This window comes from Anthonomus grandis, chromosome 4 (genome assembly GCF_022605725.1).
Source record: "Anthonomus grandis grandis chromosome 4, icAntGran1.3, whole genome shotgun sequence".
Lineage (NCBI taxonomy): Eukaryota > Metazoa > Arthropoda > Insecta > Coleoptera > Curculionidae > Anthonomus > Anthonomus grandis.
Window position 1 is genome coordinate 7,478,203 of NC_065549.1, and position 25,343 is coordinate 7,503,545.

The 25,343-nt window shown below is 31.7% G+C and overlaps 2 protein-coding genes across 2 annotated transcripts; one reads left to right on the forward strand and one right to left on the reverse strand.

Annotated features, from left to right (window-relative positions):
• Positions 1-1,039: 1,039 nt before the first annotated feature.
• On the reverse strand, positions 1,040-16,965 carry LOC126735065 (probable ATP-dependent RNA helicase DDX23). Its single transcript, XM_050438957.1, has 12 exons — positions 16,591-16,965; positions 14,446-14,643; positions 14,147-14,388; positions 13,967-14,093; positions 13,646-13,907; positions 13,425-13,589; positions 13,168-13,368; positions 12,365-12,523; positions 8,306-8,474; positions 8,046-8,248; positions 7,792-7,983; positions 1,040-1,317 (listed from the first exon to the last, which is right to left on the reverse strand). Exons 1-12 carry the CDS (start codon positions 16,852-16,854, stop codon positions 1,100-1,102), a joined length of 2,400 nt encoding a protein of 799 aa, XP_050294914.1. The 5' UTR covers positions 16,855-16,965; the 3' UTR covers positions 1,040-1,099.
• A 102-nt stretch (positions 16,966-17,067) lies between these two features.
• LOC126735064 (golgin subfamily A member 2) lies at positions 17,068-24,780 on the forward strand. The gene is made up of 7 exons (XM_050438956.1): positions 17,068-17,194; positions 17,363-18,068; positions 19,229-19,968; positions 20,022-20,235; positions 20,294-20,547; positions 22,024-22,245; positions 23,547-24,780. Exons 1-7 carry the CDS (start codon positions 17,144-17,146, stop codon positions 24,582-24,584), a joined length of 3,225 nt encoding a protein of 1,074 aa, XP_050294913.1. The 5' UTR covers positions 17,068-17,143; the 3' UTR covers positions 24,585-24,780.
• Positions 24,781-25,343: the final 563 nt, after the last annotated feature.

Genomic DNA, 25,343 nt, shown 5'->3' on the forward strand with positions numbered 1-25,343 from the left:
CTTTTAGTTTTGAAATAATAGTGCTGCGCGGAATATTATAGGTCTCTGAAGCTTATCTTTGACACATTTTTCCATTTTTTATATCTCCAATGCACTGCTCCAAAATCTTTTCGGAATAGGGGATATAGGGCCTCGCCCCTACTTTTCTACGTTCCAATTTTGATCTAGGCATCTGAAAAAGAATAAAAATGCAATAATTTGTTTTTTAAAAGCTAAAAAATGCAATGTTTTATTTTTTGGCACATAACAATAGTCTGGCACCTATAATAGGTTAATATTAATCTTTAAGAAACTGTATCCCAACAATGGTCCAGTGGTCATTGTTAGGTTCCAAGTTGCCATTTTTCGTAAACAAAAATATTTAAAAAAATAAATTAAGGTTATATCAATTTCAAACATCTTTAATAAGCAGAAACATATAAATAAATATACAGGAAAAAGTATATAAGGAAAATCTTTACCATAAGGGATGGACAGCACAAAATTCGCAGGTTATGAAAATCACACTTAACTGAGCCACTTGATCTTGTTATCGCTCTGCGTCTGGGACCATGCGGACGGCAACTCACAAAATATAAACTACCCACAGGTTTACGTAGGTTTATATTTTGTGCGGCAACTGGAACAACTTCTCTAGGTGGTTTCAATAGTTGTCTTTGCGCGTAGCTGCATTTTTCGTTCAAGTGGGGATAACATACACGTGATTTTTTTAAATTTACGCGGTCTTTGGACCATAGTTGCGCTTTAGGGCTAAAGTTAGGGGAAACTACGGTACGTAAGATTATGTCTTATTTATTATATATTTTACAGGAAATTTATTTTATACTATCCGTAATAACTTGTACAAAACACTAATTACTTTATATATTTATTGGGACAGTTCATTATTGGTCCCTAAATCAGAATAAATGCATATATTATTTACGTTCAGTGCATAAATTTCATAAAAACAAATTCCACCTCCTAAAATGCCAATTAAGTTAGAGATTTGATCGAATGTTTTCAGGCAGCTTTCATTAATAAAAAAAAACAAACAAAATAAAAATAGTTCCTATATTCTCTAATATAATAATAGTAATCAAACACACTTAAATTGATCTTATGCAAAAATCATTTCATCCCTACGCCTTTTGGGCTGGTTGGGTTTATTTTGACATTCCGAGTGGTTCATAAGTTCGGGCGGACAAGTAGACACCGGCGAGGACAGGAGCATCTGCTTCAGGTCGAAGAACAAGGCGGAATCGTCGTTGGTGCAGAAACTGACGGCTATACCGGTCTTGCCCGCACGACCAGTACGACCGATACGATGGGTGTAATCTGAAATACATTTATTATAAATAAAAATACTATTTTCCGTTATTGTCAAGTTGAAAAAACAGTTTTTTATTCAGTTAAAACTGGATGTTAGATTTTCACTATCCCTAATAAAATGCAGAATTTCATTTCAATTTGACCAAAAACTTGGCAACTCTTTGTAAAAACAATAAATAAGGAAACGGGATTCGTATTGATTTAAGTTATGCACAACATGTTTTTAAGCGAAATAATTGTTATGCTGGAATGTTTAATTTAAAACCTAATATTAGGAAATTGATAAATATGTCGATAAACGATAATTATATGTAGTATCTCATTAGGTTATGCATCATAAGTTAAAAAGCTGTTTTCTAAGTACACATTTATAATTTATATTAATTAAAATAACAGAAAATAAATAAGTGGCATTCTTTTATAGTCTATAATTTTCTTTACCTTTTGACAGACTTTAATAATATAATAATAATAATAATCCTTTATTTAGCACCTGGCTAGTACATAATACTATAACAAACATTTAATATACATGTGTGTAATATAATAAATTCCTTAAAATTAAATTATAATTGATTCTTTAAGAAATTAAACACCTTTCTATTAAACATTTTCAGTGATGTTGCTTCTTTAATCTCTACTGGTAGGTTATTAAACATTCGAATTCCCTCAAAAAACAGTGATTTTTGTAAAGCAGTGGTTTTAACATGTTGAATATTATAGTTCTGCTTTGACCGAATGTTGTATTGATAGAAATTTTCTCTTTTTTCCAAAAACGTTGATAAATAGTTTGGTAAAAGACCATGTTCGATTTTAAAAATTGATGTTAAATTTGCCTTTTTAATATTTTTTTCTACCGATAACCAATTTAATGTAGAAAGCATATATTCAATTGGTGTATATTTACTACAGTTCAAAATAACCCTCATAGCTTTATTTAGTTGTAATTGAAGCCTATTTATGTTTTCTTGTGTACAGGATATAAGTAAAGCAGAACAATAATTAAAATGAGGCAATATAATAGTGTTAAATATTAACTTTTTAGACCATAATGACAGAGAACTTGAAATACGAGATAAGAATGAAATTTTTTTACCTAATTTTCTACAAACATAATCTATGTGCAATGAAAAATTCAACTGTGGATCAATAATTATTCCTAAGTATTTAATTTCCGAAACAAAATCTACTTGATCTCCGTTTATATTTACTGTACAGCCTGATTCATAAAATTTATTACAATTTGTCTTTGACCCCAACACAATACACTTTGTTTTCCTTATATTTAATTTTAATTTATTTTTGCACAACCAATCATACAAAATATGCATCTCAGAGTTCATTATTCTGGTAATATTTTTGAAGTTCCTACCTACCACGCATACTACAGTATCATCCGCAAACAAGTTAATAAATGAATTTCGCAGAACTGTGTTTATATCATTTACGTAAATTATAAATAATAAGGGCCCAAGAACACTGCCCTGTGGCACACCCAGTTTACTTGGAACCTTATTTGAAAATCGATCACCTACTTTAGTTCTCATACACCTGTTACTTAGAAAATCCTAAATCCATTTTAAAACAATACTCTTAACTCCATATAACTTTAATTTCTTAAAGAGGATATCCCGATCTATAGTCTCAAATGCACGTTTTAAGTCAATAAAAACACTAAGCACAACATTTTCATTGTTTATTTCTTTTCTCCACTTCGCACAAATATACTGTAGGGCCGACTCGCATGAATGGTTATTTCTAAATCCGGATTGTCCAACATAGAGTAAGTTGTTTTCCTCAAAGTAGTACCTAAGTTGCTGACACACAATTGTTTCGATGATCTTATCTACAACAGGGAGTAAATTAATGGGTCGAAATTCTTCTGGGATGGTTGGTTTTGACACTTTAGGGATGGGAATCATAACACTTGTCTTCAGATCGACTGGGACCAGTTTCTAAAGAGGTATTTATTAGATAGAGTAAAGGATATCCCAACACACAAAACAAGTCTTTAATCAACTTAACACTGAAAAACTCATCACTGGTACTTTTGTTCTTAAGTTTAAATATAATAGATCTTAGTTTCTGGAGAGTGAGGTTTTTAAAGTTTGCTATTTCTGAGTCCTTCTGTTCACTAACTTTACAGTCCCATTGCCGTTTCTCTATATTTTCTGAAATTTCCTCGACACTATCTGCATAATATTGGTTAAAATTTTCTTCTACGCTGGTATTATATGGACCAAAATCAATATCTCCAAAATCTGTCGGCTGATTTTTGCTTCCTATCAAACTTTTTAGAGTACGCCACATTTTTTTACTATCACCCCTACACATATCTATGTTTTGTTCATAAAATGTTTTCTTCTCCTGTCGTATCAGTGAAGTCACATTATTGCGTAACCTTTGGTAAGTGTACCAATCAATTTCATTTTTGGTAAGACAAAATCGTTTGTATGCGTTGTTTCGTTCTGTTTGTGCTCGTTTTACAGTATCATTCACCCATGGATATTTTTTTAGTGTCCGTTTTTGTTTGGGACTTACTCTATCCACTGCAGCTCTTACGATCTCTATTAAGATCTCTTTAAGGTTTAATTAAATCAAATATTGACTTTTTATAATACAAAACGATTCTTTATTTAGGTTATTAAGTCTTACGTAAGATTCCTAATTGTATACGTAAGATTCCGATTGTCTAATATCAATAAAACTCCTGTCAAAACCTTAATAAATGGTTTCTTAAGGATACGCCAGGAAATATGCGATAAGCAACAATACCAAAAATACAAGAAACACCCAGAAAATAAATAAACATTATTAAATAATAAATACACATACCCATGTCACACGGCTAAAATATTATTTAAAAAAAAATTCTAAATCTTGCAATAAGTTAACATTTAAATACTTAATTTAAACGTTAATTCTACATTGAATTATTGACAAAGTTATTTTATTGTTCTGCAGCACCATACTACTATTGTATACTAAGCAAAAGTCTAGAGTTGCTATTCAAACTTAAAACTATACACCACTTTCAATATACATACTTTCAATTAAAATTATGGTACAACATAAAAGAGAAGTCAAAAGAACCTAGGAATAGTTCGGAACAAAATTCAAAATTAAAAAGGTGACTTTATTAAAATCTCGCAATCTAGTAGTTTTAGAAAAGCCCACATAGAGTTTTTATGTTTCTACAATTGGTTCTATTAATAGGAAAAGGAAGTCGAGAAAGAATTCCAGGACAGTCAATAGCTCCCTACAATAATCTTAATATAGCACAAAGAAATAGTTTTTTCCTCGTATTATATAACCTCTGGACATTTTCAACCGATACGTCATGATAAATTTAAAAAAAGAACAATGGACAATTAGATTCGAAATTATATATAAATATATTCTTTGTATATTTTATTTAAAGAGGTTAAAGTGTTGCAACTTGACCAAATTTACTTGAAAGCTGGAGCCTACATTTTATATCTCACTCTCAACATACTAAGCTCCGAATGGAAATGTTATTATCCCTAAAATCTCAAAGAACTTTATATATCGAATTAAACATAAAATTCATACTTGGCTATAAGATAGTAATGTTACATGGTTGATGTAATAAACATATTTTTATTTGGGTATTTTTTCTCTTTCCAATATTCTCAAGCTTTTTTTTTGGGTATTGGTTAATTGTATAGGGAGCAAATGTGTTATAATGTGTAAACGTTTTAAACTATTGGAACTAGTAAAAAGAAATGTTGTGCGAGTCCTAATTGTCAAATAGTACACAACGGGTACAAATTGAGGATCTTCTTAGTACAGATAAACTAGGCCCCATACTATTTGTTTTATATATTAACAACCTGTTTTATATTTGAGTCTATGGAAAATTGACATGTTTCACTAATGATTCCACGATATTTTAAAAGCAAATTGTTGGAGAGCTTTGAAAGAATATGTCGAACGAGATCTACCTAAAATCTTTAAATGGATCAATAATCATTTTTTGACTGCTAATTTTGATAAAAGTAGATACAAAGAATTAAATATTAAAATAAATAGTACCGAAATCAAAATTAAATAAAAAAAAGTTAATATATAATATTGTACTCAAATTTAAAGTGGCATGAGCACATAAGGTACACCACCAACAATTTGATATAACACATGGTTTAATAGTAAGGGGTGAAGCACTAGATGTACCATCGTGCCGAAAAAAAACTGGGACATTGAAATTTAGGTAAGGAATTGTCTCCTAGTCTATTAAATCGCATTTCTATATAATAAATCGCATTTCTTGGGCATGGTATGCATATTTACGCATTATGAATTTTTGGAGTCTTAATAATTACATATTTAAATAATAATATTGATAAAAAACATTTTTATTTTTCGATATTTATTTTGAACACATTTTATGAATAAACCAAAACTAACTAATATCTTTTTTGATAATATGGAATCAAAAATTATTATTACTTAGTAAGCGCACCGTCGTTATCAATTACAGCTTGCAAATCTATCTTTAGGCGTAATTCATTCTGATTTCTAGGCCTAAAGTTATCCTAATACATATATTTTGCCATTTTACCCCAAACGTTTTCAATTGGGTTGATATCAGGGCTTTTCGAGGGCCACGGTAAAACTTGAATTCGTCTTTCGTCTAGATAGTGTTGAACTATACGGGCTGTATGTATAGAAGCATTATCATGTTGGAAGATAAAATCTTGCCCATAGACAACACCAACCGATGGCATCATACCATTGTTCAGGATATTGCAATATCAAGGCATTAAGTACTGCACCATTTGACAAACGCCTGGTCCTCTAAACTCATCCAGACCCAAACGTTTATACTAAAATGTCCGCTTTGATTAGTCTTATGTGTAAATCTTTCATCATATCTGGTATTAGAAGGCCTGTAAAAGAGGATTTTGCCATTATTGCACGATTGAAAGGTTTTTTCATCCGAAAATATTACCGTTTCCTATATGTTGTTTTAGTGTGCATATTGATGGGCAAATTCTAATCTTCTCTGTTTGTTTGCTTCAGTCAAAAATATTTTATTTGTTGCACAGCAACTTTTAATTTCCGAATTTCTTATTCTACTACGAGTTGTATTAGCAGAACCAGGAAAATGTGTCTTCTTTCGCCTTTATTGCTGTTTCAAACGGATTGTTTCTTAGAAAGCCAACTAACTCTCTATCTTGAATGTCGTTTAAAATTTTTGGTCGACCAGAACCTGGATTTCTTACAATAGCTCCATATTCTGCAATTTTTGCCTTAGCTAAGGAAACGGTATTTTTACTAATGCCCAATTATTCTGCGATTCTTTTTATAGGAACTCCATCCATCAGACGAGTGTATATTATCGATTTTTTGTTGAGGAGATACTGCATGCATTTTGAAAAAACGATGTTGTTGTCGACACAAAATTAAATTAACTTTGACAACATCAAAATATATTATTCTAATAGACCAAGAGATTTAGGAGATTTTGCTGTCCCAGTTTTTTTTCGGCACGATAGTACATCTTCAAGTTTTGGAAACGATTCAAAAATGGATAATAAAAATAATTTATAAACAAATAAAAACTATACGCTACGGATCTTTTATATAAAGAAACTATATTATTAGACATAAGGTAGCTTTTTATAAAAAAATAGTTTTAAGGCGATATATTAAAAAAGATACTTTAATAACGATAAAACACATAAGCATCTAACGGGTTCCCTTCCATTAGTAAAAACATCAACACCAAAGGTTCATTCTTTACATCAGTCCACATATTCACTTACGTTTACCAGAACAAAAAATTGAATTCTTTATATATGTTTAAATCGCAATTGCGAAAATAGTTGTTGTACCAAGAAAGACAGAGAAAGAACTCGCATGCTAATAAAAGATAAATACAAATGAATAAGCCTAAATTATGCATGATCGAAATCCCGAAAATGTTCCAAACTGCTCCTTAAAGTACATCGTTTTGACAATTCCCGATTTAGGAAACAAATTCCCTTTTACCACCTACAATTTCACAATAGATAAAGTCTATAAACTATTTAACGTTGTATAGTATTCAAGTAGTTAAATTAATAATCCTAAATAAGAGTAAATTATTTTGCACTTCAAATCTGCATCTATTTTATTTTTATATTAATGTAAGTTGGTATTAGAAGACATTTTTTTGCTGGGAATTTATTATGTTTATCTATTATTATTACTATTATTTTACTAGTTTTAGTGAATTTTTGTAACCACATATTATACATGTAATCCCATGTATTATAAATAAACATTAATATTATTAAACAATAGTCCAATTTAATGATTAAATAGTTTATCGACTATAATGTGACTTTCTTTTTGCCGCAGATTTGTTTTCATGCACCCCTGCTTTGCATGATATATTGAAATTTGAATAAAATATTATTATTTATTAAAGACTATCTCAAGAATAACTACTCGTAATCCAAAATAATATCTTACCTTCAATAGTTTTCGCCATATCATAATTAATAACCATCGAGACGTCCTTAATGTCGATACCTCTACCAGCGACATCTGTGGCCACTAAAATATCTTTGGCGCCCGACTTTAAGCTGGCCAAGGCGTATTCTCTCTGTTCTTGTCCTTTACCGCCGTGAAGTGTACAGGCGTTGTAACCCAGTTTTTCCAGACCTACAATATTACAGATAAAACCAGAATTCTAAAAAAATGTATTTGTCCTTGTTGTTATTTACCTTTAGCCAACACATCGGCACCCTTTTTCTGATTAACGAAAATAATGATCGGAGGATCGACCCCTTTCGAAAGATACTCCATTAGTTTACGTCTTTTATCGTTTTCGCTGACAATATGAACGATTTGTTCCACACGTTCGGTCGGTTTACCGATCGAACCGATGTAAACCACTGCCGGTCTTCTCAGGTATGTTCTTGCCAATCTAAAATGGATCAATTCGTTAAACCAGTATTATATTAATGTAGGGAATAAAATTGACCTTTCTACAGCCGGAGGCATAGTAGCTGTAAACATGACGGTTTGCCTGTATTTTTTCTTACTATTGTAGTTTGCCAGTAGCACTCGACTGTCTTCGGCTTCCTCTGTATCCGGTTTTAAATTAGTTACCGGCATGTATTCCAGGATTTTTTGTACATCAGGTTCGAAACCTAAATGGGAATTTAACGATTTCATTTGAAGTTTAAACTTATTTCAAACGTAGAAAACAACATTTTTAAGTAAGTACAGCTGACAAAGATGAAAATATATCTGTATGTGCATAAATAAGAATTATAATTTAATTTTTATCTTAGGAATGCCAGTAAATTTCCCAAGAATAAATTTAATATTCACTCTATACATTATTTATTTATTTTAACGGTAAACCCCATATACAAGAATAAAATAAAATATAAGTACAGACATATACATAATAATAAGTGGCAGCTATAAAGAACATAATAAATAATCAATGATACGGAAATAATCAAAATTGTAGAAAAAATAATAAAAACCTAACCTTAGAGACATTTTCAGTCTTTTAGTTCCTTAAGTTTTAAGTTAAATTTATATACGAAATTAACTTCATTAAATGCTCTTATCATTCTAGTGATTGAAGAAAAGACACCATAATTAGCATAATGAATATGCAAACAAACAGCAGGATTCTGACATCTATTACTGATATTAACATTTAATGGTACATTTTCCAGAATACCCTAGCAATAATAAAATCTATTTAATAGGTCCGAACGAGTCCTTTTTACTTTAAGACTATTGATATTAAATATATCTTTTATTATCTTATAATTTATATGCAAGTCCTAGTAAATTTCAATGTCAGCCTTGAAGGCTAGGGAATGAAGAAATCCTTTTTAAACGGCTTCAATTATTTCTACAGGGGTTAGAATAATAAGTAATCACCGAGGATGCCTCGCCTCGGTGATTTTAGCCCAGAACGAACAGTTCAAATGGAAAATTACGCGTACCTTTATTGACATTCTCGTTATAATGAGGCACAAATGTTAATTTACTGTCTACTTACAGAACCTCTAAGGATAGTTAAAGAGTGAACTAAGTCATTTATTTATACGGTAATGATTTACTACTAATCCCAATTGCGGATTGTATCATCTACAATTTTAGATAATAAAAATTCAGTAATATTTAGAATGAATGAAATGACCTGAGGTACACTGAAAAAGACCGAATTTACTCAAAATGTTATTTATACACACCAATTCAATACGATTCAATAAAAAAAAACTATCAATCCATTTTACCCAACAGTTATAAATAAGGTGACGAGAAAGAACAAATGAATTATAGACCGATTGCACTAACAAGTACTCTTAATAAGGTTCTTGAGAAATGTATTGAATTCAGATTATCGTATTTTCTGGAAAAAGAAAAAAACTTCTATCAATTTGAATTTAGGGTCGGACTTGAAACTCATGTCATAACAGAAAAATTCAACGAAGGTTACAAGCCATTGGCCGTATTCCTAGACCTGTATAGGCATTCGACACTGTGGAATATCGTACTTGAAAAACTTGAGTACTTAGGTATTAGACATACTTTATTAAAACTTTTTGAGATATATCTTACGAATCGTATGCAAATAGTAAAAATTCACAGAAAGTGGAGTGCGGTGTTACCCAGAGTACATTACTTGGTCCGATTCTTATATTAGATTTAGTATATGTTAACTCTAAAACTATAAAAAAAAATTATATAGTTATAATATTATTCTAACTGATGCATCTAAGGTCCTTGGTTTTCTCCTGCGCAATTGTAAAGACCTGTCGGTTAAAACTTGCAAAAGGTTGTACATATCACTTGTTGTCTCTTTGTTGGAGTATGGATCAATAATTTGGTCTCCTCTTTACATGAACAATTGTATGGCACTGAAGAGAGTTCAAAATAGATTTTTACGATTCTGGCTTTATGCGAAGTTTTTGAATGGCCTTGTGATTTGTCCCGAACTACTTAATAAAATTTCATTCAATATTCCACACCGTAATCTGAGGGTAAATCGATTGTTTTCTTTGCTCATCATCGTACCAACTATGCTACGCACTCGCACTATCGAAAGAATCTTGATGCTAGTAAACTCTACTGGAATTGAAGTTTTGGGAATTTCCTTATTGCATTTTAGGAGTCTTATTAAGAATTTGTAGGATTTTGTTTTTTTAAATAATTTTACTGCATGATTAATAAATTGAAGTACATTTGATCATTGTCATTGATAATAATATATTTTCTTTTTTCTTAGCTAATTTGTTTTGTGCATTGTTAATTGTTCAGATTTTGAGAGATTATTATTACTACTTGTAAAACAGTTTAATTATCATCCTTGGTATTAAGATTAAGTCTGATAATTATTGTTAATTAATAATTAGTGGTAGTCTAGCTTTTCTTTCTTTTTCAGAAATATTGATATTTTTTGTAATAAGGTTGATCCCGTATATTGATTAAATAAATTATTTCGCTTTAGAAATAATAAATTCCACAGCATGATCAACCATCACTCAATTAAAACAAGGTCCAAAAAACTCGACTTTGCGCCTACTACTTTGTTTGCTGCAACTCAAAGACATATTTCGTTTATCTGCCTAAAGTATTCAATATCATTTCTAAATGAAATAAAACTATCATATAAGGAATAAAATATGCAAGCAATTCCATGAAAATTAAAAAAAAATATTGTTCTATAGTTGTTCAATAATTTCGAAAATATCTATCATGGAATATCCTGTTTCAATAGTATCATATTTTTATTTTGTATCTTTCCCTAGTTTATTATCACTGGATATTCATGTGCTTATTTTAATAAGGTGCGCACACAGGCAGTGTGCCCATTGTGCCCTAGAATAATACTAGTAATTATCTAGGACCATCACACGCAAGATGAGATGCCCATGACTCACTATGTCAAACGCCTTGGAGAAGTCAGTGTAAATTATTGTCAGCCCGATCTATGGTTCTCAAAGGCGTCCAACAAGTATTGCTGGTATGTAAGCAAATTAGTTGCGGTAGATTTACTCTCAGAAAAATCGTGTTGCTGACGTATACCTAATTATATTGTAACTACTACTAACCATTAAGAACTCTTGGGCAAAAAGGCTGTCATAATGTGGGGGAATTTCAGATTGAATTTTAGGGGTTTGGTTAGGGAGCACACTTAATTTTTTAATAAAACTGATGATGTCATCAGGTCCATGAGAATATTTAGTTTTAAGGATCAAAATCAAGATTATAACCGAAATTTCAATTGGGAATTGTGCCATTTATGATTTTTGTAAATGCTAAAAAATTACAAATTAAGTCCTGACCATCTTCAGCAAATCTACTATTCGGCTGCATACTATTGAAATAGCAGTTTAATCTTCGTAAGTTAGTTACATGTTTATAAAAGCTATTGGAATTTTGTACGGCATTATGATTTATTTAAAGTCTAATTATCACTTACTTCCAGTTTTGAAGTTTTATAGTTTTTATGTGCTGTTTTTTCACTATTATTAATTTTTCACAACGGAACCAAGGAAAAAAGTTAGAGGATTTATAATGCTTAAAATAATTAATAACACATTTACTGATTATGTATTATTAATTATTTTAAGTTATAACTAGGAAAATTTGCGATTATAAAACTATAAGAAACGAGCTTTTAAAAACTGTTATTTCAATTAGCAATAAATTATTGAGTGTTTATTTTATCCGAGATTTATATAGGGGTATTATAAGGTATTGATTTTCATTATATATCTTGCTTAGTGTTTATGGTTCATAATTTATTTTTCAAACGAGACCAGGAGTTATTAATAAAAAATTTCGTGTTTTCATATGCATTATCCCACATATTAATATTCCGCGTTTCTTAATTATCACAATTAATTTCCCGAAGAGAAATGCCCATAATAAATAAATATAGTGTAATAAATAATTATTTATAGATCTCATTTCAGATTTTTGTCAATATGCCCACCCAAGTATACGCTTTACAGTAACATCCCGGATATTTTGTTACTGAAATATTAAAAAAAAACACTCTTCTTACCTAAATCAATCATACGATCGGCCTCATCCAAAACAATATAAGTACACTGGTTTAAAACCAAGTATCTGTTCTCTAAAACGTCAATTAGACGACCTGGGGTTGCTATTACGATTTCACATCCCATTCTCAATCTAAAACCTTGTTCTTCCCTACTCAAACCTAAAAAAAAATTAACCAAAAGTTAATTAAAACGAAATACAATATTGTATGAAAGTTAGATGATAAAAGTCTTTAGCAGTATTTTAATACACAATTATTCATGGCTAAACAATGAGTTGCTATCATCTGAAGTTTAGGGTTTTAGGGTAGCACCATGAGTAAATGAAAAGTTTATAGTCTATTAGAGTTTAGTGCCTGGGTTTTGTTGAGAATTAGAGCTCCTCCACCAAATTTTGGCTTTTCAGGAGGACAGAACTAAAAAATGAATAAAAACATAGATTGAAAACCTTAGTCAATATATCTATCTAAAACATTTAGTCTAATTCATATGTCATATTCTATTCATTTTAATAATATATTTTTTTAATAAAAAGTCTCTTATAACTTAAAATTGTATTGACCAAATATTAAAACTTTTGCTTACATATTGATTCAAGTACTAGTTCTGTGGTTGTTATAACCTCTTTTACCTCTGTCCTCTTGATCTAAACGTTTTATTAAGTTTTATATAATTTAAAGTTGTAACACCATGACACTTTCGGATTTGTCAATCTATTTGCGTCTTCAAGCTTAAATAAACAAATCGTAGGGCAATTTTTTTAACCAACATAACAAATAAATAAAAAAATATATATAATATTTACCTCCCACAACAACAACTGTCCTAATACCCAAAGGCTGACCAAACTTAACGGTCTCCTCTTCTATTTGTTGCGCCAATTCACGAGCCGGCGCTAAAATAATCGCATACGGCCCTTGATCGGCATCTTCTGTTCTCTCGATTTTTGGCAACGACTGAATCCAGGATAAAAGCGGGATTAAGAAGGCTAAAGTCTTACCAGAACCTGTAATAAGGAAACACAATGAAATATTGGGTGCATAATGAAAGATCTAGGCCTACCCGTTTCTGCCACACCAATTATATCTCTATTCTGCATTCCAATGGGAATGGCCTGCCTCTGAATGGGGGTGGGATCTTTATAACCGACTTTATCGATGATTTCAAGCAACTCTTTCTGAATGCCCGATTCACTCCAGTTTCTAATAGGCTCAGGAATTTTGCCACCTAACGAATTTTATATATTTATTTTAAAAGATTTAATCGATTAATATTCAATTTACCCTTAATGGTAATATTATAGTCCTCCCTAAAAATACGCCAATCTCTCTCAGTCATTTCATCCCTCTCTTTTTCGGTCCAATGCCGGTCATCCCACAGTTGTTTCTCTTCCTTCCTCTTCACTTTTTTGAGTCTGACTTTTTCTTGGGCCTTCTCCGCTTCTGTTCGCCGTTTCTCTAGTAATTCACCGTAAAATTTGCTTTGATCGCGTTTTTGGGCCTTTATGTCTATTCCAGCCAAGTTTCCTCTTCCAAAGAATTGAACCTAAATTAATAAACAAAAAAATATTTAAAGATATACATGTGAATAATGTCTTTACATACTTGATGCCTTTCTTTATAAATTGGATTGTAGTCCAGTGAAGTATCCTCCCCAGCATCCCAATCAAAGACAAACTTTCTGTCATTTAGCCTCCTCACTCTTCTCTTCTTTTTAATAAGCCCTAGATACCTACAATTTTAGAAATTTTATTATAAATAACTTTTAGAGAAGTGGCCTACTACCTTTCCTTAATGGCATCTTGTTCTTTCTCTTTATCCTTGTCCTTCTGTTTCTCTTCTTCCCTTTCACGATCCCTGCCTCTTCTGTCCCTATCTCTATCATCTTTCTTCTCTTCCTGTCTGCTCAGTTGCATTTTTTGAATAATTTTCTTCTCTTCTTCCTGCATCTGTCGTTGCTTTGCTACTTCTTCTTGCCGGCGTTTTAGAGCTTCCGCTGCTCTTTGTTCTTTTGTCAAGAATACTGGCTATAAAGGGAGACAATTTTTTAGCATAATAAAACAATTAATTATTGAAGTATTTACTTTGCTTTTGGCTGCTTCTTCAGCCTTCTTTTTGGCCAGCAATTCTTCTAGGGATAGAGGTTCCTTCTTGGGTGGTGGTTCCTGTTTTACTTCAGGTTTGGTTTCAATCTTAACCTCTGTTTCTTCGGCTTCAGGTGATCCTGACTTCTTAATTTCTTTTGAGGAGGGTTTCTTATCTTTGTCTTCTTTGCGTTCATCCTAGAAAAAGATACGTTATAGCTAGATATCTCTATAGAGATAATTAGAGTAGTTTCTTCACACTAGTAACTTGGGAATCTTACATAATATGCCATTTGAAGAGCAACAGAACAGAAAAGAGAAAACTCATGTTTGAATCAATTAAATAAAAAATGCTTTATTCTAAAAATATAAAAAAATATCATTTACAAAGCTACACAAACAAAACAATATATGCATAAATGTAACATAAAATAATATAAATCACACAAAACCAAAGATTTCAAATTCACATGCCTGAACTGACAATAAAGTCAAAACAGATAGAATAAAGAAACAGAGAAATACAAGTGGCAGGTCTGCGATAACTTAAAAGGAGAAAATAAATATACAATATTTATTAGAATGCTATAGTCAAGCTTAGAGAGCATCAGTAAAGAATTCAGCAATGACAGAATAAAACTCGAAAAATTCATCCATTATCCCAAAGATGCTGGTCATACACTTTTATAAAAGGTAAAAAACACGAAATCTATTTAATCTATAGCATCACGAATGTGATGCTGTAGATTTCGTGTTTTTTACCTTTTATAAAAATGACAGAATAAGCTTTCCCTAAAAAGCAATACTTTTATTCCCCTTCTAAACCTGTGTACATATTCATAGATCTAATGCCTAAGGAAAGATGATTAAAGGCTTTTTTAGCAAATTAAATGAGAGACTTTCTCACTAAAGTGCTCCTGGGAATCATGGGAGTGAAAAACTCTAGGAATCTAGGAATCATCAAATATTATTCACTTGCCTTGTAACAAATGGTCGAGTTGGGACAAGTGAATTGGAATGCTGCTTATAGACAAGGCAAACACTTTCAAGCAAATACAAACATGGTTGAGTTAAGATATTTTGTGAATTAAAAATTGGTTTACTAAACTGCCTTAGATTCCCGAGAGATACTTGAAAAATGAACCTTAGAACCTGTTTCTGGGTAGAATAATATTGTAGAAAAACTGGTGGTACTACAACAACTTCAGAATGCTCTTCTATATCTAATATGAGACTCAACTAAGGAGAGGTAAACAGATCTCAGTACAAGTGGCTCTAAGTGATCGGAAAGCACTGTCAAGGCATAATAGAGATTTCCTATTGTGACTTTCTTAGACATTCAGAAGCATGCCTTTAGGTGTTAAATTTCCTAAAATATAGATGGTGTGTTGAGTAATTCAATTTATTGTAAAGACCAATGGTCAGTAAATTATTGTTTAACATTTGCAGTTTTAAATAAAGGAAGCAGCTTTCATTGAATTAAAGTCATTGTTTTTATATATTTTAACAAAAAAATTGAGAATGCATATGCAAGGATTTTTACTTTTATAAATGATTGACTACACTGTTCTGTATAATTGAGATTAAACAAATAGAAAATGGTTGACTTTTTATTCAAATAATTCAGTTTCCTCTGGGGTGTCTAAGTTGACCATGGTTTGTCGTCTAGACATTTAATTTTTGCAGATGATTTAAAGGTTCAATTGCAGAAAGACCTGGATCAAAATTGCAAACCTAAATGGGTTTCTTTTAAATACCTCTAAGTGTTCTGAAGTGACCTTTCCTCAAAGTAATAATATGCTTTGACTTTAAAGATTTGTCTGTTGTGTAAACATCCTAATGTAAAAATGGTTTAATTTTAAATTATAATACATAGAGTAAAAATAGTATTGCCACTAAATTGCATAAACACAATAAATAAATAGATAGTTCTAAAGCAAATGCTTTAAAGTCGAAGTACCCTTATGAGTATGAAGTACTTTTACTTAAAGTGAGAGGAATTACCCTGTAAAATAAGCAAGAAGAAACATGTGAATTTAAAAAATGCATATCAGCAAATAGAAACAGAATTTCTGAGTCAATGAAGTTACACATAAAATATAAAGCTATAAGGGCAGTTTAGATGTAAAAGTTCTTAAATTGTACCTTCCTATCTTTATAGTCCCTGTCTTTCTCGCTTTTGTATTTATCTTCTCGCCTGTCCAACTTGTCTTCCCTTTTATCGAGTTTCTCTTCTCGCAAATCCCTTCTCTCGAATCTTTCCAGTCGTTCCCTGGAACGAGACCTGTGTCTTTTATGGATTCGGTCCTTACTTCTGGATCTGGACCGTTTGCTTCTCCTATCTCGATCGGTTCGGTCCTTTTCAGTTCTCTCGCGACTTCTCGACCGCCGTTTCTTGTCGTTACCCATTTCTGTGGTACTTTTCTTTATTTAAAAGCCTTGAAACACTTTTCGACTTTATTCTTGTGGTACTTTTATGGAAATTATGAAAAAATGGAAAGCGGAAAACGTCAAAGTGCAAAACAAAAATGTCCATCTAACCTCAAAAAATCCTCTACTCTTCTTCTCCTTTCACTGCTTGTTCTAGGGCTTTGCTACAGGCCAGGCTTCCAACTCATAGCAAAATGTCAAAGTAATCACTATCACTGTCAAAGTGGCACGTCCTGTCAAATCATCCCAAAACAAAACAAAATAAACTATGGATGCCTCTGAAGATAAAAAGGCAAAATTAGCAAATTCTCGAAAAAGGGTAAGATTCAACGGTATTTATTTTTATTTGAAAACTCCAACTCAACCAAAGCTACCTTTACATTAAATCTTGTTGGCTACAATAAGCCTAAGAAGCTTTAAAACTTTGTAAGCCACATCATCACATTACTGTCACATGAACATATACATATCAAACAACTCTTTTCAGTTTAAGGAACTACAGGAATTAAAGAAAAAACGGGATGAAAGCAAGGGAGAACCTCAAAGTGTCCAGGAGGATCCAAATAGTGCACAATCAACCAGTAGAAACACCCCAGTATCAGAAACAGCTGTGCCAGTCTATGAACCCCTTAAAACCCATATTATAGAACAGTCTGATGAACTACAAGCGGCAGAAACGTCCGAGAGTGTTGCTAGAAGTGCCATAGAAGAGCCTGCAACTCCTGTCATCCAGGAACAACACAATGCCAGTTTAGAAAACTATTTCGGTGCAGCTGCCGCTCCAAGTCCTGCAGAATTTTTCGATAACATTTCACCATCACAAGAGACTTTATATTTTAACACTGACCGCGATGATCCCACACAGAGCGACTCTGAAAATATCGGTTTACCAAGATACTTTGATAACATTAACAGCAGTGATGCCATTTGGGAGAATACTAGCTCCACTGCTGGAGTAAATGACTATAAACTGTTTCCAAATCCCAATGACAATAAATTAAATATGGGCATTCCAATAGAAAGCGATTCAGTTAGTTTGGATTATCCAGAGATTCAGCAACATGATATGGGGGAATTTGCTCGGAAGAATGTTGGGGGATCGATTGGGAATTCTGGGATGGAACATAATGGGCAGCACATGTTGGCAAGTGTGTTTTCTGCAAGCGATAATCAAAAGCTGATGGATTATTTGGGTAAGTACAACTAAGGAAGTCAGTGTGGTTGCTGTATTATATATAGGGTGCTACAAATAATTAGGTTAATAATTTTTTTTTCCAACCAACTTTTTATCTTAAATTTAGCACATTTTATTCTATATTAAGCATAAAATTGAAACACATTGAAAATTTGAGGAAAAATTTCATCTTTTATTGACATTTTACATAGGGTATCTGTTAAACTTAAATTTAAGAAAACAACTATATTATGCTCACATTTATAGTCATTTATATTATCTTATCTCTGTGTGGGGTACATCTGTCGAAGGGTTTATAATTCCACTCAAAAGTCTTCAAAATAGAGTAGTTAAAATTTGAAAAAAAAATCATATTGACCACCTCTATAAAGATACCCATTTTGTTCATACTGAGAACATGCAAATTTAAAAAGAATTTTATTTTTATAACTTAACTGTTTACATAACTAGAAAACCAGACAGAGGAATCCCTTATATTTACCTCATATTTGCATGGGACTTAAATCAATTTATCACATCGGAAATATATATATTATACAATGCCTTACTATTTTTCATTAAAGAAATAAGTTTTGAAGCAAATTAAAATATTAATTTTAAGTACCTAAGACTTAAAATAGACTAGAAGTACCTAATACTTTTTTTTTAGTGTCCATGTATCATTCTTAATGTTTTCATAAATGGGGAAAGTATTTGTGTTGCTATATTCAACTTCAAAAATAGCTTTATCATCATGAATATGTAATTCAATTTTAATAGATTTGTAATAAGGGACAACCCTAATTCTGAACACATTACTATTGTTACTTAACCACTTTTAATAGTAATATAAAATATAATTATACCTATAAAATGTGTAAGTAAAAAAAAAATATATTGTTGAGTCATAGTTATTATTTTAAGAAATATTTAAAATGAATAATTATTTTATACTAGTATAAGTTTTTTTTTTTGTACATTCTTCATGGGATAAACAAATGCTTTCCACAAAAAAAAATCTAAATAAATCTGAAAATTTAAGCCAATGCTTAATTAATGAATGCTTATAATATGTGACTTATAATGTGTGGATTATCCTATTAAATTTTAATACCCTATATATGTTTAAATCTAAAAAATTAAGTATTTCCTACAAATATAGGGTCGTTAATTCCACAGGTACTACAGGGGCATCGGAAAGAGAAAAAAACGAAATTCGCCATATAAACAATGAAATAGACAACTCAACAGATCTGACACAAAGGGAAATCCAGCACTCACATAATGTAGAAAGCTTAAGACAACTCTCTGATCATCTGACACAAATGATAGAACCAAACTATGATTATTCTTCGTCAGGTTCCATTACAGATCTGGAAAAGAGAAATATTGAGTTGGCTGCTGCTTTGGAAAGGGAAAAAATCAATTCTGAACAGCTTAGACAAATGAACAATCAATTACAAGCAAAAATAGCTAATTTAGAAACCGAGTATACCAAGCAAGAAATCTCTAATGAGTTTGAAACCCAACAAGAGATAGTTAGGCTAAGAAGTGAACTGCAGACCCATTTACAGACTATAGGGCTTCTTGTTGCCGAAAAAACTGAACTGGCATCTAACTTAAGTCAGTATGAGTTAAATTTCAAACAAAAAATAATGGAATCTGAAGAATTACAGGCTAGATTAAAGGCGTCGAGGAGCAGAGTGGCAGATTTGGAGAGGGAAGTTAACAATTTAAAAACTGGTAAGGCTAAAATGGAGACCTTGGAAGGGGAGTATGGGTCTGCTCTACAAAATCTGAGGCAGGAGTATCAGGTTTTAAAAGAGCAAAGGGATGAACTTGCCCAAGATCTAATAGAGGTGAGGGAGAAGTTGAAGAATACTATGGAGGAAAATGTGCAACTGCAACAACAATTGAAGGTAAATAACTGCTTAATAGGGCTGTTTGAAACTATAATATGTATTTTTGACAGGAAATCACAGGGAAATTCTCCTTAGCTGAAGTAAAAATACAACAATTGTCCAGTGGTGGGGTGGGAACTGTTGACAGCCAAGTTGAGCAATTAACCCAACAGAAATTTGCTCTTGAAGGTGACATTGCCAACTTAAATCAGATGCTGAAGTCCGTTATCAAGGAAAGAGATGAGTCTACTATTCAGTTTCAACAGTATGCCCAACAGTTAAATGGTAGGTCGGGCTGAGTGGATATCCTGTATCAAGTGTATGATTATTTTTCTCTTTTTAGCACAAATAAGCAATTTATCTTCCAAACAAGAGGAGCTGCAGCAAGAAAACGAAAATTTACGCGTACAAGAACAGAACAGAATCAAACATATTGGGGATCTAGAGAGACAACTTCAAAGCCTACAAACTGACCAAGTGAATTACATTAGCAGAGGAGTCAGTAACGTAGATCTTAAGAATGAGGTGGAGAGCTTTAGGGAGAAGTGTGAACAATTACAAGCTCAAAAAACTCAAGCGGAAGAAAACTATACCAAGGTAAATCCCTAAAAAAATCCAACTTATGTAAAGTTTAATATTATTTCTTTCTCCTCCTTTAAAACACACAATAATTATTATTACATTAAAAGAGTACTTACTACTGAATAAACTCAGGCTAGAAAAAAACACTAAATGAGATTTTAAGACTTGATAGCTTTTGCAGACTAACAATTTTTTTAAACGCATCCTTTATTTGTTTTACAGAAAAATTAAAAAGTCTATATCACATTTAATTTTCACATGGTTACATTCTTTTAACATCTTATTTATAGGTGAACAATCAGTCTTATTAGTAGAGAACAGTCAATTGTTATTTATCCTTAGATATATTTGTGGATCAAAAATTTAATATTATATATAAAAAAGCAGTCTTTATATTTAATGTGATACAACATAATAGATAAAAAGGACTGAATGTAAATTCCTCCTATTATCCTGTGGCTAAATTTTGAAACAAGTTAACATAGCATTATAGGAAATTATGTATGGATATATACCAAACTTTCTAATATACAGAAACCTTAGGAATCGTTTTTGAATCTTTTCAATCAGATCAACATTCAATTATATATAATAGAGGCATACTTCATTAAGAAGCCAACATCATTATTAAATTTCAAAGTTTGCTGTGTTTTTTCTTCCAGTTATGAAGTTAGAAATTTTGTATTGGTTCTCTATGTATTGTGTTTTTCGAGTTAAAACATAACACTTTTATTATCGACGAACCATTGACTTACTCAGTTCAGATCACATTGCAGCATCTCAGAGTCTTGAAGATTTGAGATTTTTCGAAAAATCTTAAAATCATCATCAAACAGGGAGCTTGTTGAAAATTTCACACATTGAGCTTGCTTAGAAAAACTTTTCCCCGCTATAACTTCATTTAATCTATAGAAAGGTGGGATCTGAGAAAAATACATGCGCCTAGACCAAAACCAAATTTACTTAGTTAAAGTTTAAAAAGTTTAGAGTGATCAACTTTGTTAAAAGCTTTGGTGCAGTTGGTAAAAATTACATCCAGTTGAGTTTTAATAGTTATGACCCTGCTGTAAAACTTGTAAAAATACAGAAATTTGACATAGTGGACTTCCCTGGTAAAAAATGAATGAAATGTTGTCCTGAATGAAACCTGTCTCTAAAGTAATTTACACTATTGTTATAAATTCGAATATTTTAGCAGTTTTTAGAAGATCTCAACCCTACTAGCAATTCCAGGTTTAAAATATATAGGTGGTATAACTGCATACCTTAATTTATCTGAAAATTTAATTTTTTTTTGTTTAAGAGACAAATTAAAAATCAGTGTGAAAGGCACATACATTAATATTATACAAATAATAGGCAGCACAATTTATGTACTACTAAGGGTCAATATTTCCCATTTTATAAACTTCTACTGAACAATGAATTTATATTTTTATCTCTTAATTAGTTTAAATTTACCTAGTTTGTAATAGCATATAACCTTTAAAGGTTTCCAATGAGAAGGATTTGCTGTTAAAGGAGCTAGAAGCCAAAACCGACTCCATATCTCAACTGGAAAGCATGATAGAGCAACTTAAAGGCAACCAGCCGGACAGTGTTAAGCTCCTTGCAACCATGGAAAGTGATAAAGTAGCTGCCTCAATGGCAATCCAACAAAACAGGGAGTTAAAACAACAATTGGAGGGCATGCAGGAGGTCGTTATGAAAATGGTAATATAATAATAATAATAATGATATTCTTTATTTAGCATTTAGCTGATACATTCAATTTGATAAAGTTAGTAGTATAAAAAATAGTAAAACATATCTGCGTTAATACATATTATACAATTATACAATTGTATCACATAACACGATCTAACTCTTAAGTTCTTATTAAAGTCGATCTAAGTCTTGATATATGAAAATCGTTTCTTGAACTTATTTGACCTGCAGTTCAAAGTTCGATTTTGCAGATATGATGTCATAAATCTGTGCTCTATTTTATATATTGAAATTTGCTTTAGGAATATTCTCCTTCATAGGATGCTTTTTTAATATTTGGAGCATCATATTGACCGGTATTTACTAATTACAGTTAAGAATAATTAGCATTACTTTATTTTATCGAAGATGTATTTAGTTTATATGTTCCTGAGAACATGATATAAGAAATGAGGAACAGAAATTATAGTGCGGTAAAATAATTGTATTGTAAACTAACATTTTAGTCCATTGAGACAAGCAATTAGAAATTCTCCCAAAAAACCCAACTTTCTTAGATGAAAAGATGACCCTAAAAATTTAATTGTTGTCCTAAGAGTACCGCTAAATATTTTATTTCAGTGACAAGTTTTGATTTAATAACTTCAATACCTAAGCCTTCTAAACATTTTTTACAGTTTGTTTTGGTAGCTAGTAGCAAACCTAGTACAAAGCCATTGATACAAAATATTCAATTCCAAATTGTTAACTTCAATTAGACATGACTAGACTTTGCGTTGTAAGTTTATCGAATCCGGATCAGAAATAACAGCTGTGTCATCACAGAAAATGAAAATCTTCGCACTTTTAATAAATTCTGCTAAGTGATTAAACCATAAAACTGTAAAAAAATCATAAAACTGTAAAAATGGGCCCAATTACATTGACCTGTGGTTTACCCAGGTTCATCACAAAATTTGCAGATTGTTCATTTCCTATCTTTACATTAAACTGCCTCTCGGTCAAGAATGACTGAAATATGAATTAATATTCCCTCTAATCCCCACTCTCCCCAACTTCTCGCTCACAAATTTTGGGTGCAGTGAATCAAAGGCTCGGGAGATATCAAATAACAATACTACTATATGTTCATTCGCATTAAAAAATGTGCTGCGTTAGTTCTACTCCAGCACTCTCTGTGGATAAGCCTCTGCGAAATCCGTATTAGTTAGACCAAAAAACTTCTATCATATGATATCTATTTATTAAATTATGAACATAGTTTAGGCTTAAAAAAATCAATTGATCATGATTTTATTTTATTCCAGGACAATGACAAAGTAGTGTTAACAGAAAACCTTAAGGCACAGCAACAAACCAACAAAGACCTGATGGAGAAACTCCAAAAAACCGAACTGACCTTACAATCGCTCGCGGACGCAATAGAAATCAAAGACAAGGAGTTGATTCACTTGAGAGACAATTCTGAAGAGCTAAATAGGAGGGTGGTGGAGCAGGAACTGATGGAGGATAGATTGAGGCACTATGAGGCCCCTGGTAACTCTTCGGAGTATTTACAGAGGGAGCTTTTTAACGCCAAGGAGACCATTGACAAGCTCAGAAATGAATTAGATCAACTGAAAAAGACTGCGGAGGAGAAGAATGATTTTACAAAGCAAAATGGAAATTTGGAAGAAACTATTAGTAAAGAAGGTGATGATGCCACTGTAAAAACGGAAGAAGCAATTAAGGAGAACGTAATGCATAATGAAAAACAACAAAACGTAGACGCAGGTGCAGACAAGAACATGCTAAATCAAGAAAACGTGATGAAATGCCTGGAAGAGAAAGTAAAAAGGACCATGCAAGAGATCGCGGATCTAACTGACGAAAAACAACGTTTAGAGCATATAGTTTTACAATTACAAGGCGAGACGGAAACCATCGGGGAATACGTGGCACTATATCAACACCAGCGGATGGTTTTAAAGCAAAAAGCCTTAGAAAAGGATCAGCAATTAAAACAGCTGGCCAACGACCGAGAGCAAATTAAAATAAAACTGGACAGATTGAACGCGCTTATAAAACGACTTGTGACAGAGAAAGGTACGGTGCCACCGGAACTTTTGGAACACCACGCCGGTCTAAGTAACGACAATTTATGTGCGGAACATACGAAAATGAGCGAGGATCTTAGCAAAATGGCACAGAGCAACGTGATAGAACCGGACGATCCGGGTAAAGGGGATAAAGTGGCCGAGGAAATTATCACTTTATTATCGGAAATTAAAAGTAGCAATTTGGTGCAGCCAGATGAGAACTACCATCATTGCCGATGGTGTTCCGGACAACTTATGACGGTTTAAAACTCATTGTGATAAAATGTATTTGAAGTAATACTACGTAGGTACACTAGAAGTAAAAAAAAATCTATGTATACTAAGAAGGTTAGAAATGACAAGGTTGGTCTAGGAGGGAGGAAGATTATATTAAGAATTAAAGTGAATAAATGTTTAAAAAAAAAATGCTAATTTGTTGAAATAAATTTTACATATTTGCAAATTGTGTTGTCTTATTTCGGTTCACCTAGCTTTGTCACATTTTGTTTATTATAAGCTTACTGGAATCCCTAGTTTACAGTCAAGACAAGAGAGAAGGTACTTAATATTACAGACTCCAGGACAAAGCATTAAAAATATTAATATCTGTATTTACAAGTAGAAAAGATACCAATAAAAAGGATAACAAAGGCAGTAATTATGTTAATAAAGATTAAGCAATAATAAAATTAAAACAAATTAATTGAGAATAATTTTCAAACATTTGTTAAAAAATTGATAAAAAAAATAAAACACATGAATGACAAATAGTTTAATTTGTTAAAAATGATCACAGTAGAATTTTATAGGACTAAAGGTAAAAAAGACAGCCATTATATCAAAAGACACACCAGAATAAATATAACTTAGAACTAATAATAAGGTTTTACCATATGTTTATATACAGGGAGATTCAAAATTGAGTGCAAAGATTTAAAGGGCGTTTTACCAGGCAAAAAAATGAGTTTTTTTTCATAAATACGTAGAGATACATTTGTTTCGTTTTCTAGATACAGAGTGTAAAAG